Source organism: Drosophila willistoni (assembly GCF_018902025.1).
Source record: "Drosophila willistoni isolate 14030-0811.24 chromosome 2L unlocalized genomic scaffold, UCI_dwil_1.1 Seg196, whole genome shotgun sequence".
In the NCBI taxonomy this organism is placed as follows: Eukaryota; Metazoa; Arthropoda; class Insecta; order Diptera; family Drosophilidae; genus Drosophila; species Drosophila willistoni.
The window spans coordinates 1,342,419-1,360,686 of record NW_025814048.1 but is presented as its reverse complement, the minus strand read 5'-3'; the positions used below and the strand labels follow the sequence as shown (position 1 = coordinate 1,360,686).

The following is an 18,268-nucleotide window of genomic DNA, read 5'->3' as shown; positions in this document are numbered from 1 at the left end:
AACTTTTCCATGACGGATTCGTCTTTCTCATGGGTAATCAATGGTTGTCGTTTTTCTTGTGTCAAAAAAACTCTTTTAAGTAACATCTTTGTTGGCTAACAAAATTTTGTTGCTCACAGTTGCTTTTACGATTTTCATTAAGCTGAAAACTCTAAACCAAGCAATTTGATTATCCACTAACTCCCACTGAACCCCCCACCATGCCCCTTTCCGTCGCGACGGAAAGAGCCATTTGCGAAGCCCGAAACTGCATTTAGTGCATAAATCCATGTCAAGGCGTGGGCGAAATTCAATTAGCCTGACATAATTCTATTTATGCGCTGACAGCTGGCAAAACGGGCCAAACAAAAAGGGGTTTGCTCCTCTATTTGGCAACAGCAGCAATAACAACAACAGTAACTGCAAAAAATTTGACGACATCGGCAACGTTTTTGGCACAACAACAACAGCAGCAACAACAACATTGAGTGGTAAAACTGGGCAAAGTCATAAATTTTCCAAAAATGGCAGCAGCACGTGGAAATTAAGTGATGAATACTTTAGGGCGCATAAAGTGTGGCGGTTAGAAGCTCTCAGGGTGACTATGGTTTCATATTTCTGTGTGTGTGTGTGTGTATGAATGTGGATGTGTGTGTTTGTGTGTGTGAAGAGTAGATTTAGGTCGCCATATAAATTGTAAAATCGCTGAAGCAAAACTCCCGGCCTGCAAAATATTAAAAAATATGGCAAACGTTGAACATTTTTGCCATCATTCACACACACACAGCATACATATATACAGACATACATTCATCTATGTAGACATACATACATACATATATATCACTTGGATGCTTCAATGCGTAGCCAACGTGGCGTAAGCCCTTTTGGCCACTATTAAACCCAGCGCTCTGGTCCCCGCTTTGGGTAACATGATGATGCGCTAATCCAATTATTATCAATTCAGTGACAGGACACCACGAAGGGTCTGTCCAACCAGATCTCAGATGCAACCCCAACCATGTATATAAATAAACATACAACCCTATCTGCCATACCCTTGCCATCACCCTCTACTTGGGCCCCAAAGCAAAATTTGATTGAATTTTTAAAACATAAATTGATTTGCGTCAAAGTTTCGGTTGTTGATGGAAAATTGCAAAAATAATTCCAAAAGCTAACTTCCCATCATTCTCTCTCTCTCTCTCTCTCTCTCTCTCCTCAGCTACATCAAAGTGTAGAAGATTCATTAAAAATGCATAAAGCTCTGTGATAAGACAAGTGGCAGGACTTAATATATTGGTTTACCTACCTCAAGCTGAAATCAAAGTCAACTCAAACTCACTTCACTTTAAGCCAAGTCATAATATTTGTCTCAGTCAAGCCTAAAGGTAAACTCAAAAGGGAAAAAATATTGAAAAAAGGGAAGCTGCCAAATAATCTGGATAGCTTCAGGATGTTTCTCCCCTTTTTACGCTTCATTTTTTTTTTGTTTTTTCGCTTCTTCATGCTAAAATCGATAAAGTAAATCGTTGAAGCGATAACATAATAAATTCTACATTTCATGCTCAACTACTTACAAACACACAGACACATACACACACACACACCCAGGAGGAAGAGGTGCTGGCATTTCAGAATAAAAAGCAAAGGGCAGGACATAAATTTTTATGATATCAAATTGCGAACAGCAAAAAAAAAAAAACACGAAGGGGAGTCATGATTATAAAGCCAGTAAGCCCCAAAAAGTATGCAATGCAACAATCAATTTTTGCCTTTTATTTGTTTGTTTGTTTGTTTGTTTGCTGAGCACATAATTCAGCTCACACACACACACACAGACAGCAACAATGAGAGGTTTAAGAGCCAACCCTTTTGTGTTAGAATGTCCTTTTTGGTTGTATGACAAGTTGAACTCAACTTTTGCACTCAAAAGTTGGCCACAACAATACAATGATATGGCATTTCCCTCCCCCCTAAAAATACCTTTTGATTATTGTGATATACACATAAGTTATATCTGTGATACTCTCTTCAGATAAGTGGAAGCTAAATTTTGTAAGCAAATATAAAATTCATCTCAACTGCGTAGAATGATAATATATAACTGAACCATATGTTTTATTCTATATACATTGATATCTACCAATAAATCTCTTGCAGCTCTAGTCAATGTTTTATTTCACAGTTTTGATTAAAAATTAGCATCTTTTCTCAGTTGCTTTTGATTTTTGCTGTGTAACTTTGATTTGAGGGACCTTTTGACCTCAGACTCTACCCTTGCTGTACTTACACATTTGTGCTGAATTGTCATTCTTTCTTCTTTTTTTTCTGTTTCTTAAGCACTTTCAACCTTTTGGCCGCATTGCCTGGCATTAAAATTTGATGACTTTTTACTCCCCAACGATATTAGTGCGGCATTTCTTTTTCTTTTCAGTTTTCTCTCATTTTTTCATTCGTTTTTATATCCTGTAATCATCATGTTAAGGAGTATATTCAGACAGTCGATATGTATAGGTAAACCGATTTAAAAACGTGTTAAGCTTGTAAGCCTACAGGATCAACTGAATCGAAATAGAATCTAGTATAGCATAACAATTCATTTTAAAATAGTTTAAATTTTGTCTAAACAAAATAAAGTTTTTTCAATTCGTCTTCTAACTGTTTCTAGAGGGTATCAAAGAGTCGTTGCTTTAGAATTTAATTTCCGAATTCTTTCTCATGAAAAGCCTCCCAAATTGTCGGCAACAAATCATATGAGGGCCATCAATGCCAACTCGCCCCAACCATTAAGTACAGTCACCGTCAGTGACAGCAGCAGCAATAACTGAGAGCACAAGCAGGAAAAGGAAAGTTGGTACAGTTGACAGGCAGAATATATAGTTTTGTTATTGTCCATAATGCGTGTTTGGCACTTTTTCTTTGACATTCGCAAGATTTTGATCAGGTCTCTATAGGGTATCTCCGATTTATATATTTTCAAATACATTTTTTGCCATTTTTTCTCCTATATTGGTCCTTCCCTCCTTTTTTCCCTACACTTAATTGCTGATACAGGACACACACATATTTCAAAATGTCAAGTGAAAGGGCAGGGAAAAAGGGAACAGAGAGACGAGGAATGGGACACAGACTGAGGCTTAAGTGAAAGTGTTTTTGGTTGCACAGTCTAGGACATAAATTTTTATTTAAAAGCGGCCGCCGCCACAAAAACAAAAAAAATAATAACAACAACAACAGCAACAGCAACAAGAAGGACGAGTTTATTACTTTTACTTGTGGCCCGTTTTCGTTCTCGTTCTCGTTCTCACGTTCTCGTTCTGGCCAGGTCAAGTCGTTAGCATAGTTAACCAAATTTTGTGTTGCCGTGAAAGCAAAATTAATTGAAAGTTAGTATGGCAGTTTTATTAACACTTTGTTAATTAAGCTAAATGCAATGAAAATTATTCTTTCACGTTGACTTAGTTAGAGGTATTAAGTCTATGGCCAACTACTGAGAATGAATGGGTAAGAAACAAAAACTAAAGTGTAAAGAGGAATGTAAAAGAAATTGGAAACTTTTTATCCAAAACTTTCTGACCTTAACAATAATTTACACTTACGTAAGAGTTGGGTCCCCTCCCCCCCCCCCCCCATCACCTTCTCTAGGACCCTTGGTTAAGTCGTTGCGGTCGGTTAACGCGACAATAAAAAACACTTTAAAAAATGTGCCCATTGTTGGTTCGTTGGTTCTGAGAGAAACTTTTAATAAAAAGCAGCAACATGGGGTTGCTCCTTTTCTTGTTCTTCTACAGGGCTGGGGGAAGTTCCCATAAAGTGAAAGTGCCCGAAACTTGGGCGTGGAAATTGCAATTTCTTTTTCTTCTTGTGGCATTTTGTTAGCAGCCATGCCACTAGGAGAATAAGAAAGAGGCGTGCCGCATTGAGGCATAAATAACAGCAGCATTATTCACACCAAAACCAAAAAATAGGGAGGTGGAGAACTAGAAGAAGAAGAGGAAGAAAAAACCACCATAGAGAAAGTGCGCCCCATTGTAAGCTACGCTCTTTTTGTGTGTGTGTTTGTGTGTGTGTTGCTTTGCTTTGTTTTTGTTTTCCGTTATTTTTTTGTTTTTTGGGCTACTAAGCAAACTCTGAGACTGTCTCAAAGCCAAGTTAAGAGCAAGTTTTGTCTGCCTGGCAAGACAACAACTTAAGCAACTTGCCTTCCTTGGGTGTTTTGTGGCCCAAAAGTTTATTTGCTTTATTTACGCTTAGCCAAGTTTCCTGTACGCCCAAGCCACCAGCAGCCATCCTCAGTCACCTCCACCCTCCATCCTATGCATCCCATCCATCCATTTTCAGCACATTTTTTAACGCTTTAGCAAATTTTCAAATTTTTTTATTGCCAAAACTTTTGCACCACGTATTTTAAATATTCAGCTTAGTAAACAAAAGCGAAACCTAATAGACACCAATTCAGTAGGCCACATGTTGACCAATAAATTTTTGGACAGAAACACGGAGTATCCAACATTTCTAAATGTTGCATTTAGGAGGTGAAATTTGGAACAGGGGAAATATCTGATATTTTCTTGATTATTATTTGAATAACATTTTTGAATTATATTTTTTGTTTTAGCCACCTGAGGTGTCTTTTTTACCATCCAACAGTCAAAAATACTTTTTTTTAAATACTTTTTACACAGTCTCAAAATAAAGAAGAATTTTCCTACTGATTCATATTTATATATTTTACTTCAATATTATTTTATCATATACAAGCAATGGCCTAATAAAAGAAACAACTTCAATCCAATTTCTTTAGGTCTCAAAATTGTTTGGTTCTACCTAAAGAAAAGGCTATTAGCAAATAGCTTTAGCTTCAAATTTTCTTCTAAATTATATATAAATCTATTTGGTTTCTATCAAAATCACCCTCGAAAGAAATCTGTTTTTTTTTCACTCATAAATAAATCGAATTGCCCTGCTAATATTCCACCCTCATTATATATAATCTAAACATTGTCATGCCTAGGAAAGAAGTAAAGGAGAGGACAGAGTCTGATTAGGTTAAGGTAAAAGAGAGAGAAAGAAATGAGAAAATAAGCTTTTTGCTAAGGTATTTTTCCAGCATCACCAAACACGAGGGGCCAAGGGAGAGAACTTCCATTTGGTAATACTTATTTAATTTACAAATTCTGTTTCATTTAATTTTCATCAGCTTTTGAAGTGCCTTCGTTCAGCTGTTTGCTGTTTTGTTTTTTGTTGTTATTTTGCTGCCGCATTATAAACACTTAATGGGCTCTGACTGTGCACTCGACAGGATCTGGGTAAGTTGGCCTGCAGTTGCCCTCAAGGCATCGGTTACTTTATGAATGGGCATAGAGACCAGGGGCAAGCCCCAAGCTGGTTTTTGTTTATTTTTCTGAACGATGTTGACAATTTGCGCGGTTGAGAGTGTCATTTCCCGTTTTTGTCTCCTTCCACTCAGCTCAAAGTGTCCTTTCTGGTTTCCCTTTTGGTGTGGTATGCCTTGGCTCATTTAAAATGCATTGCGTTTGCTTACTTTAGCCACTTGTTATGGTTAATTTGATCGGCTCACTTCTCTTGAGTTTTGTGGCACTCTTTCGCCTAGTGCTTCTTCCTCTTATCGTTAACCATCCATCTCCCTCCCTCTCTCTCTCTCTCTCTCTCTCGATGGCAATGACTTTATCTTATTATTCGCCTGATTGACCATAAAAATTGAACCAGCATCTTGACCATAAAAAATGAGGCAAAAACAAAAAAAAAATGAAAAGTTGTATAATTTCCACAGCTTTGATCTTTTTTTTACGCCCCTTGCCTACAGCTCTTCCCCTCTCACCCTCTCTCTATCTGTCTATCTGTCTATCTCCCTCTCCTCAATAACAACAAAAATATTGCCACTCCCTGGGGCATAATCCTTATAAATTGCTTTCACTATCGTCAAATATTTGCCATTCGCTTGTTAAGTTTTCCTTTTTTTTCGGTCACATAAAATTGCTTAATTAAATGAATTTATGTTTTATTACTTCATTTTCAGTCAGTCAATGATAGAGAGGGAGAGAAAGAGAGTTGGGGAGAGGTGGAAGTTGCGGCATAAATATTTATTTATTCAGACGTGTCACGTAGCTCTCAATAAAAATAAATGTAAGAACATTTCTTCTAATATTTTCTTTGCTTCTTTTTTTCGTTGGCCTTAATTAGTGCCACAATTGCGGACACAGGGGGGAGGAGAGACACTCGGCAATCGTTGATGACAATGACGTTGACGATTGATAAGGGCAACACACAAAGCCAAAAGGAAAGGCCATATGCGTGTTCTCGCATAACCAAGACCCTCGAAAAGTGACAGGCCTAGACCAGAAAAAAAAACCAAAACAACTCACAAGGGTAGCAAAATCGAAGCAAGGGAAATATGCCAAGAAAATTAGGCAGCATTTTTGATTTGATATAGGTGGAATATTGTGCGTGTATACAGAGGCGTAGTGGCAAAGGGGTCATTAAAGACACAACTCGCTTTAAATCTTTTCTATTTAAAGTGGCTATCTACTGCGGCAACTTTATATTTTATTTTAATAACATTCATTTAGCTTTAACTTGAGCTAACCAACATCTTGAGTTTACTCTAATTGGATTTTATTTTCCCAGTTTTGAGTAATTTGATATTTTTAAAAAACTAGGGAAAACTGCTTCTTGCCTTTTGCTTCCTAGTGAAAGAAAATGAAACCAACGGCCGTTGGTTGTGTTTGTTGCTTTCAGGTATAATTTGTAGACATTTTTCAAGGGAAAGCCTTGGGCAACTTTAGGGGCAAAACCAAAATCAGACAAATACCAAATAACGCCCACACAACCAAGAAAACGCCCTCGAACCAGCCAACCAACAAACACCACCAACCACATTAGGAACAGACAGACAAAACAAAGTTTTGTGTATTTGCGAGTTGCCTATTGCCACACACACACACATACACACGCACACACACAGACTGCTACACACGCATGTTGTCTGCGCCTTGTCTGGGGCCAACACAAGAGAAAATTAAAGGAAGGAACAACTCACTTAAGAGTTCGAAATGCACGCACCCACCTGGCAAAGATTTATGTAGTCCCAAAAAGAAGGAAGACAGAAATAAAAGGTGCGCGCCAAAGAGAGAGGGAGATAGCAGCAATAAGCATAAATTTATGTGCCACAGAGACACAAATAGCAAGAATCCTTTTTGTATTTGTGAGGGGAAGGACCCACCCATTTGCGTGGGTGACCCATTTCTGCGGTCAGCCTAATTAGACTGCCATTAGCAGTTAGCTATGCCAGCGCATCTATGAGATACTTTTTACAATTTCAACTTTTCTCTCCCTCTCTCTCTATCTGTTTCTCCCTGACATAAATTCTGTTGAAGGGTTCTTGATATCGGTTTTCATTTGTCTGCGGTTCCTGTAAATGCATTATTAATGAGGCGGCTGCTTTTTATTTGAATATATTTTTTTGCTTTCTCCTTTTTTTTATGAATTTTTATGGCTGAACTTTTGATTTATGTGTGACAGTTAATTAGAATCTCAATTTGCTGCTCCAATTGTTGCTGTCTGTGTGCAATTTTTTTATTGATTTCACTTTGATACCCTGACCCGAAGAGGGGTTAATGAGTTTTTCTTAGTAAGAAGTTTTAAAGAAGGTTTTGATTACTTTGATTTACTCGGTCTGTAAGACGAGAGCAAATATGTATCTGGTTAACTTAAGCAGGGAATTCTTTGAATTGAGTTTCTCTTTCATCTACGCTAGAGGGTAACTGAAAGTTGATGCTTTTGAACAAATTCCTTACATATTATATTTACATATTGTTCTGTATAAATCAAGATACGCAGATTTTTATGCTGACAAATGCACAAACTGTGTACGTACGTGGAAAATATGTGTAAATATTTTACAAAATAATAACAATGACTAAATAAACAAGCAAATGCGCTTGTGGTAGATCAGAAAACAAAGGAAAATATTTGTAAAAAATTGCTTCGGAAAAAATCACATAATTTTTATGAATTAATTTGTCAGCAGAAAAACTATTCAGAGGGCTGGGCTAACTTCAATAATGACGAAATTTGTATTCCCTTATAGGTTGTTCAAATTACTCTTTAAGCGACAAAGTGAGAATGGAAAAATGAATATAAATTCGTAAGGGTATAAAAAAGAGAGAAATAAGGAAAGAGTGAGCGAGAGGTGTGTAGCAAATGTAAATGAATTCATTTATTACATAAACATAAGCCAATTTGTATTCAATTCATTGTTTTGTTCGGTCTTCATGTACCTGCAGGTGAATTGTATTATTTTTATTATTATTCTTTTTTTAAATGAACTGATTAAACATATTCCACTTACGCAATTCATATTTAATTGAATTTAATTCTACCAGAGGAGCTTACAAAACAAATTGCGCAATTTATTTGTAATTAGCCTATGCTAATTTATGCCAAATTACTTTGAATTTCGCTCCAGTTTTTTATCTCCCCCGACTTTTGTCGTCCATGTGAAGGGCATAACCGTACGTTGTTGTTAAAACCAGCATATAAATATAATTAATTAAACATGCCACCACAACGGGAGTGTAAAACACGGAGAAAAAAAAGGAAAAATAATAAAATGGTAATGCAAAATTAATGTTTCATAAATGCCAAATTAAAAATTGGGTTAAATCCGTTTAAAATGACAAACAACAAAAGTGGACAAATTTATAAATACAAATATAAAAATGATTTAAATTTCCAAAGAGTCTTTAAGATTAAATGCCCTATCGACTAGAAGGTTTCCTGTAAAATGGGAAATTGTGGGCAGAATACCTTCTAGAAAAACAATTTTGGAAGGGTTTTCTGTAATTTAGTTTTAGGAAAAGATTGAAGAAATCATATCCTCGTTGTTAACTTGATTAAAGGTGACAAAGTAAAAGATTGGAGACCTTGATTCCTTATTTAGAGTAACATTTCGAGATATTTCGGCTTTAATTGACTATGGCAAACTCTTTTAACTTTTCACATTCGTTTATTTTGGCTTAACCATTAGACTAACCTTTCCTGTCAACATTTGACTAATGGTAATAAGTAGCTACGTGTGCCCATTAAATTGCCTAGAAATTGTTTATAAATATATTAAATTAAAAAAAAAAAAATGGCATGTACAGTACAAAAAACACGGGGGCGAAACCAAAACTGACATTATATCAAATTTCATTCATTAATTTCCATTTGGCCAGGACCGCGCCTGTCTGGTTTCTAGTTCCAGCTCCCATCTTCGATACGATTCGATGCGATGCTTTGCTTGGCTGACTGTCTCCTGTTCGTTCGCCCCTTTTGTAATACGAGACCTGAGCCCTGTTTGTTGTCTATTTTGTGTTGTCTAATCATGTATGAATGAATAATGACACGAATTTGACATGGCACAAAGCGTGTAGAAAGAGGGAATGAACAACATAAAGAACATGTAGACGGGAAATTTATTCATGCAAGTAAATGCGGCAAATGGAAAAATGAAAAGCAAAAAAATAAAAAAGGAAAAAATGCTGAAGAAAAGACGAAAACAAAATTCTGAAATTTGTTTGCTGTGATTTTTCCTTGTCCCCACACACACAGACAAACGACGACAAGTAAAAATGTGGACAAGTCTCAACTTACCAATGCAAGGAGGGAAGGATAAAAGTGGTTGTGAGGATGGCAAAATGAAATACGCTCTGGGTGTGGTTCGACTCTAGAGGATCGTCTCTGCTTTTAATTACAACACTTTAAGTTTTAGCCGGACTAAGTAGCTGAAAGTGCTTGGCAAAAGTCCCTACAAGAGCTTGCCCCTCCATAGTGCGGCAAGTACAAAAAAAAAAGGTAAGAGCAAAAGCGGTAGAGGAATAACAACAAACAGCTGTAAAAAAATTTACATTTATTATTAATGTACTTATGTATGCAGCAGAAACAGCAGCAGCAGCAGCAGAGATGAAACCTGTTGGGGAGCAAGAGCGAGACGCAACCCTAAGATGTATGCTATGATTTTTTTTCTACTTTTCGTTGACTATCTTTCTCTCTCTTGCTCGCTCGTTGGCATTATGAATTTGTAATGCCTTTCGTAACGCATAGAGAAATGCGAATGAGCGAGCCAACATTTAAATTGCCCAAGATCTTTGACTATATATTTCCCATATAATGTTCTTAAATTATATTCTGAGGAAAATGTTCTGCCAACTAGAAGGCGAATACTTTAAGCAAGAGCAAAACAATGTTTCTCCTTCAAGTACTTCATTTTCTTTTCCCGTCTTTTCTTGTCTTTTATTGCTCTTAGACATTTGCCTTATGTTTTTCAGTGTCTGCTTTTTCTCACTCTATGAGTGCGTGTAAAAAATTACAAACATTTTAAGTTTGTTATGACTGAGCGGAACTCAAGAGAGAAGAAAAACAAAAAACAAAGCCAGACAAAAAAATACTCTACGGAGTGTGAGTGTGAGTCTATTTGTGTGCGTGTGTACATGTGTTTTGAGTGCATAAAATATTATTTGGAATTTATGACGGGCAGAGAAAACAGAGAAAAGCTTTTTATAACTTATTATTTGCCGAAACGCAAAATTAGGCATTACATTTTAAATGAAGGCAACAAGTTGAATTGAGTTGAGTTTGCCCCGAAAAGCTGAAAACTGAAACAATAAAACATAAGGCGTGAAATTGCCGTCGGCTGAAACATTTAACACCAAAAACTAGTACAAAAGCACGCACGGCTTGTTGCCCCCTTTTTGCCCCCTTTGTTCGAATGGCATGCAGAAAGGTACGGGTGGCAGGGGGGCAGATTGGATAATTGCCCCAATGGTCGTACAATGGCACAATGGCAATTAACCACGAGAAAGTCGAACATTGGCAAGAGTAGTGGAGGAGGCGAAAAGTAGAAGCCAAAGTACGAGGCATGACAATGCGCCGCAGCTTATGCAACACCCCAAAATGCACAGGCAACGACTTCTTTCTTTTCTTTTCGTTTTTTCGGCTGATGGGATGGGGAGGGATTATAATGCAAAGACCTCCTTCACCTTCCACCTCTCATGCCAATCAATTTGCTATTTATATTGCAACTGAGTTAATTTACAAGCAACAAGAAAATCCTATTAACTTAACCGATACATTTATCTATATCTACACTGGCAAAAAAGGAAGCGGAGAAGGAAAGATAATACACTTCCAAAAGTAGACATAGTGTGCACTCTAATTGGTAAAAATATTGGCATCTTTTTAGAATATTCATAGTTTCTTCAATCAAGAAATTGTTCAATCCATTACAAACACATTAAGCATTCATGTGCTAAAATATTACAATCAAAAGTATAATCAACTAAAGTTAAGAAAGCCCTCTGACAAAAAATTTCTTTTGTTTATTGCTAAAAGGCAATTCTGAAATACATTTATATTTCTATGCCAGTTTAAGAAAACTTTCTCACTTATTTAGTGGATCATAGGAACTTCTTAACTCTCCAACTAATGATTTTATTTTAAGCCATATAAGAGTTCTGAAGCAGATCATTAAAATTGAATTGTTTGTCTAAAGCACAAAGAAACATACGAAGTTTTGCGTAGTGCATTGGCAAGCAGCTGCAACTCAAGTCCTTGGCCTGGCCAAAACGAAGAGGAAAAAAAAGTAAAATGCAATTGCGAATGCAACATTTCATTTCTGGCCGAAGCTTTTGTGAATTGGTCTTAACAAAAAAGCATTGGCAAGCCATAAAAAAGGAAGCGAAAAAAAAGTATACTGAGCACAAGAAGGGGGAAACAAATTTCACTGGAAAAACTTCTTCGCGAATGTGTATATTGAGAGCTAAGCAAAAAAATGTGAGGAAGGCAACAAAAAAGTAAAACAACCGAAACAAATATGCAACAGCAGCGGCAGCAGGCACAAAAAAAAAACAAAAAAAAAAAGCAAAGAAACTTTATTTCAGTTTCAATTTGCGATAAAAACAGCGACAACAGTCGCCTGGGCAGCCAGCAAATGAAATTTAACAACTAGACGGGAATGAAAACGAGACTGAGAATAGGATTGGGAACGAGGTTGTGGATGTTGCGTGGGTGTGTGTATGTGTGTGTGTGTTTTGGCATTGGGGATTGGGTCGCCGACTCGGGACATTTGGAGGCGGCGACAGAAAAGATGAACAAGCAAAAGAAATGCATTTTCAGTTGCTTTCTTTAGTTGTTTCTGTGATAGTTTTTTTCCCTCTTTTTGTTCTGTTTTGTAGTTTTAGTACATTCATAATAAATTTTTGCTGAGGCACTCCTATGTCGACCTCCTTCGACAGGCTGAGGCATGGCAGGACATACTCGTACAAAAACAAAAGGAAAATAGTTGTATATATTTTCAACATTTTCTGCACTTTTCACTCCATGATCCTCTCTCTCTCTCTCTCTCTCTCTCTCTGTGTCTATGTTGAAATGTAACGGATGTTGGAGCTGCGCACAGAAATTTATATGTATAAACAGGATATGACAGGCAGCAGGAAGCCGTTGCCCTTTGGCCCACAGCCCACGAACCTCAACTATCTAGAACTACCACCCACAACCCACACAGCCCACCTCACCTCGCCACATTCCCTTTCCCTTGGCATGGCAAGTGCAACGCTAAGCTTTTTTTGCTGCTTGAATTTTAATGCCAACTGCCATGCCGGATCCAAATTCTTGGACTTGGGCATGGAACTGGGCTTGAGTTCAGAGTTCGGCTTGCGATTGTGGGTTTTAGGGGTGGGGTTTTGGGGGTAGCTTAGTTCAGCCTGCCCGTTGGCTTAACTAAACGGTTATCAAGGGAAGTGTGTTTTAAGCTAAAGTGACAAGCAAAACACTTGCCGGCCCCGCCCCTTTCCGTTCGGGCTACTGATATTTTCATAGTTTCTCGAATGCATTTCCTTGGGGCGCAACACTCAAAGTTATCGATGGAAATGTTTCGTTTTTTCATTTTCTTTGTATAAAGGATGTGAAATATAAAACGATTTCTATCGTTGAAAGGTGTTTGTGGTCGTATATCCGGGAGACATGTTCAATATGAAATGAAACTGCAAAAAAGGAAAGCTACTTAGAGAGAATCTTCTTCCTGACTGATTATTTTTCCTTTTACTCACTATATAGAAAATGCTATTTTAATATTAAAATTGAGTAAATATGTATATATGTTATGTTGGATTGCATGATTTTTACTTTCTACTTTCTAATAAAGTCCAGAAGAAGCTTTAATTTTTCACAGGACTTGCAACCTTAGGAAAACAGAGTCTGAAAACGCTTTGAGGCAGACAAAAACTGTATACACAGAAATAATTCCAAAGTTGAATTGTTATAAGACATTAAAAAAAAGTTTGTTTTGAAATGTTTATAAATGATATAGATCACAAAAAAGGAACACAACTTCTTACTATCAGAAAAACTGAATTTCAGTAGCACATAAACATATATTTCTCTAAATTTTGGCAAAGTCGTTTTGGCAATGATTGAGATTTAGAAATTTATCCATTACTTCATTATTTTGGCTTATAATATAAGTACTACACACAGCACAGCGAGCATATGTGTGTGGTAATAGATAAATCACGTATACGCAATGGTTGCAACTCAAAGAGAGAGAACTATAAATTATCAAGCTTATACTATAAACAACGCAAAAGAGAAGTCACAAACAGATGCATGAAACCACACAAAATGTCACCCCAGAGATAGATAGAGAGAGGACAGGAAAAGAGATAGAGGTATAGAGAGAGAGAGAGAGAGAGACAGATGAAGAAATGCATAAAGCATAAGCATTAAATGTCATTTTAATTGCTCACTTAAGCACTTTGCCATAGAAAGATATATAGGTTTGAGGATGGTAAAAAAGATGACATAGATATTGAATATCGAGAGACAATATTTATTATTTACAAAAACCGAAATGATAATAAACTTAAAGTAGACTGCAACAGGGGTAAAAATCAAAACATCAAGCAGGAGTTTCCTTTTACTTGGCGCGGAGGGCAGGAGGGGGGGGGGGGAAGGAATCGCTTTAGCTTCAACGACTTTATCCAATTTCTTGTTGTTTTTACGCTGAGACCAGCATATAGCGCATAAGCACGTACAAATCGCATTTCTTAGGCTCCTTGCCTTAGTCTCTCCTACTTTGGCTGCTGCCTGACTGCCTGCTTATCCTTTTTTATTTGCCTGTGTGTGTTGTGTGCCTGAAAGTATGCTATGCTTGTTTAGCTGTCAGATTTACTTGTCTCTCTCTCTCGCTTTCGCTTGCTTGGTCTGTCTTGCTTTGTTGTTATTATTTGAATGTGTATATGTGTGTGTGTGTGTGTGTGCTATAAATCGACAGCTAAATCTGCAAAAAACATGATAAGACAAGCGACATGCCAATGCGGCCAAAGGCATCAACTTATTTTTCTATCCTTTTCCATCTCCTCATCCGTTTTTCCCTATTGCCCGACTGCCTACACATTTTGATTTAACCCAAAATAACAGCAAGAAAAACAAAATCCAAATGTTTAGGCAACTTGCTGCGAAATTGCTTTTCGATTTATTTTTATATGTCTGCCAAGTTGCGAGCATTGTGACAAATTAGTCTGTAGGTTTTGCCCCCCATCCCCCCGACTTCTCTACTTCCCCGCCGCTTCGACTGTTGCTGTTCACTGTATACTACATATTTCCAACAAATTATGAGATCCATATCAAAACACAGAGACATGTGCTCCAATTTCTTCAAGAGAGATTGAGTGGCAAAGAGATAAACACTTTTTCGCCTTATTGCCAATAGTTGACCTAGAAAATAAAATTGTTTGCGTATGTTTTTGGCACAAAAAGAAAAAACAAACTGTTCCAAATTTAGTTTTTTGCCAAATGTTGTTTTTATTATTTTTTTTTTTGACTTGTACTTCCGCTAAGACATTAATTCTATTCTATTTTAAGGCAAGAGATTTTGTTATACAAAGAAAAGTTAAACAAGTTTGAAAGCCTTGTTTACAAATTGTGTGGGTAATCTGCTTATTCTAATAATAATCTAAGAATGGACTCATCTATTTTGAATACTCCCACTTAAAGTAATTTTGGCTTATAGTTGGTTGATTATTTAAATTGTTTGTATTAAAGACATTGAAAGCGGTATCAGCTTTTTAATTTGATTTTTACGTAAAATACTTTTAAAGATGATTCTTTTTTTAATATCAAGATAACTTTCTAAAGTTGGAGTACAACATTTTGTGTTTACTAATCGAAAACATTTGTAAAGATTTTTAAATTTACTATTCGAAAAATGCGCGACCGCCGATAATGGGTTAAGAGAAAATATGCTTTATTAAAGTTAGAATTGAAAATGTTTAAGAGCTTTAGAGATAAGCCAAAAGAAATAACAAAATTAGATCAAATTATTAACATTCTAAGTGACTTGGATAGACTTAAACTCATTAGTTCTTTAAAGAAAAAAGTTTGTAAAGGTAAAACGTCTATTTCAATTGCATAAGTGAATGCATATCAACGTCTATTTCTAATCAATAAGTTGAAATTGCTTTTCATAATTGCCTTTTTAATAAGCTGGATTCGACTTACCCAAAGTTTTGGTCCATTGGGCTGTGGGTCGCCAATCTGGATAGTGTTTGGGAAAGAGCTCACGTGTCCAATATGTGTGCAAGACCACCTTATAAACAGCCAAACGGTCCAATGTGCAGCCGGTAAGAGGTGCTGGTTGTGTTGCAGCTGGAGGCGTGCTAAGTGTAGGCGTGGCCGAAACTGTATCAGTTTCCTCTACATCATTGTTGTTGTTGTTGTTGTTGGTGTAGTAGTAATTACGATTTGACGATAAGGAGGACGATGCATAGTCAGTGTCCGAAACGGAGCCCGAACCGGTGCCTGAGCCAGAGAAGCGATAATTACCATTCGCATTCGCATTGGAATTGAAATTTGAGTTTGCTGTGGCAAAATTGATGTCCCCCATGGCTGGTGGGGCAGCATCCTTTAGCTGCTGCTGCTGTTGTTGCTGCTGATTGCCCACGGTATAGGCATAAATGGCCGGATTGGAAATGAATGAGGCGCCATAACCATAGGAGGAGCCGCTGCTACTGCCAATGCTGTTGGTTGGCTGAGCATTTACCACACTCAGGCAGAATCCAATGAGAAGCAACTGCTCCAGCATTAGCTTTGTTTTGGGTTTCGCTTTCATTTTCACAATTTTTGGTGGCAAAGTTAATTTCCCGTTTTTTCACCTCTCAATTTCTTTGGTTTTCTTTTATTTTCGGTTATATGCAGTCGGCTTTGTCGGCTATTTTTAATTAAATTGAATATTTTCCACTTCACATTTGCTGCCCCTTTTGCCGACTGCTTAAAAATAAAATGCCTTAAAGACACACACTCCAAACACACACACACCGAGACACACTCGCACACACAAGTTCATTTACGAATTTTCATTTTTATTTTTGGTTTTCTTTATTTATTTTGCTTTTCTTTTGTATATATGTACGTTGATTTTATTCTTTTCGTATATATTGTTGTTGTTTTGGCGCGTATTATTGAGAATCTCTGTGTGAATTGAAAAATTTGTTAAGAAATTGTGTTTTCAAGAAATTTGTTTGATTTTGTCACCCAAAAATCAACCGACTGCGTGCAAAGTTCGTTGCGTACTGAGCAAATGTTGCGGCAGTCATCAAATGGATGGCCAAAGAAACGACATTAAACAGTCGACACACTGTGCAGTGACACAGAGAGAGAGAGAGAGAGAGAGCCCGTGAGAGAGAAAGCCATGAGAGGGAGAATGTCTCCGCGAGAGAGAGAGAGAATGGCGTATGGGAATTTGTGGTTTTTCTGCTATGTTGGGGAAATTTTCTTTTCTATGCAAACATAAAAAACAAATGCAAAAAACAGCCTGTTGAGCCTTGAGATACAAATTTTGCAAATACAAAAAACATGCGAGGTAAATAAACTACAAATTTTATAGGAAATTAGTTTATTAGCAGAATTATATGCTATTTAAGTAGACTTATCGAGGTCTATTTGTTGCAAAGGTTTTTTTTATTTATACCAATACATACATAAATAGTTCCTGATTCATAAGCAAGTCAAGCAAAATATTGCCGCAAAACAAAGAAAGTTAATAGCTTTACAAGATAACTTTGTACTTTTGATTATCTTAATCGATTATGTACTATATAAATTTGTCCATTGATACTTTATGTGTATTTAAAGTCTTTTTGTATATATCTAATGTTAACATATCAGAGCAAAACCTAGCCAAAACAATAATAATGTGGTTTATGCCTGGAGTCAAATATTTTCTAGTTAAATAGTGTTAACAGTTCAACTTCTATATATTTGATATGAATAAAGAATATTGAATAGACGAAATAATCTCCCTACATATGAAATAATAATACTCAAAGAACATTTTAGTTTTAACTACAAAGCTATTGAACAGAAGTTATGAAAGGAATACTCAATAGTCTATTGACTTGAAGACTTGACTTAAATCATGTTATAGTACGTTTCCTTTTTGGCATTTGAATGCCAACACTAATGAAGCAGATTGTCTCCAGCTTATATACTTAAGTATGTACACATGTGTATCAATGGGAAGGTTAAGTATATATTTAGAGGCATTGTAATTATCTGTGCATTTCATTTGCCTTGCCACCCTTACAATTGACTGAACACAACGACTATCGAATGCATTTGTAAGTATTTGTGGCCTGTCCAAACAATGAGTACAATTTCCGATTAAAATCAATTGAAGCACTTTAATTGCTACAATTCAATTAAACAACAAGCTAATGGCAACAACAACAACACTAACATAAAACAATGACAAAGCATATTATTGATTTTTCTTTTCATTTCATTTATTTTTCTTATTTTTTCTTGTGTGTGGGTGGTTAAAGTTTTCCAACTGTAAGTAGTTTGTGTTGTTTTTTATTTTTCCTTTGTTCGTTTTGCTTTTGAAGTTGACAAAAAGTTTAGTCTATTTAGAAATGAAGTTTTAAGGCATTAGAAGATATACACAGATAGATATTTTCTTAGATTTAGAGATGCATCAATAAAAATAATATATTATTTCCATATTTTCACTGTTATTTATTAACTTTTAAGTGTATTCTTCTGTGTTTCGTTTGTTTGAAGCTTAACAAAATTTATTTCTATTTTCACATGCATAAATTTACAGTGACTACCAAAATGACTGTGCCTACATACATATATCAACAAAGTCATTCATCTTTTGCACTCGATTAATGTTATCGTTAATTGTGTTCATGCATAAACTTAATAATGATAGATATATCTTGCATTT

General features: G+C 36.3%; 1 protein-coding gene across 1 annotated transcript in view; it reads right to left on the bottom strand.

The window, feature by feature from the left end:
* LOC6639882 overlaps window positions 1-16,354 on the bottom strand; it is a 47,706-nt gene extending 31,352 nt beyond the window's left edge. The window contains exon 1 of the mRNA XM_002062736.4: window positions 15,541-16,354. Coding sequence (XP_002062772.3) covers window positions 15,541-16,150 — 610 coding nt within the window. The 5' untranslated portion in view covers window positions 16,151-16,354. The remainder of the gene's footprint in view (window positions 1-15,540) is intronic.
* Window positions 16,355-18,268: the final 1,914 nt, after the last annotated feature.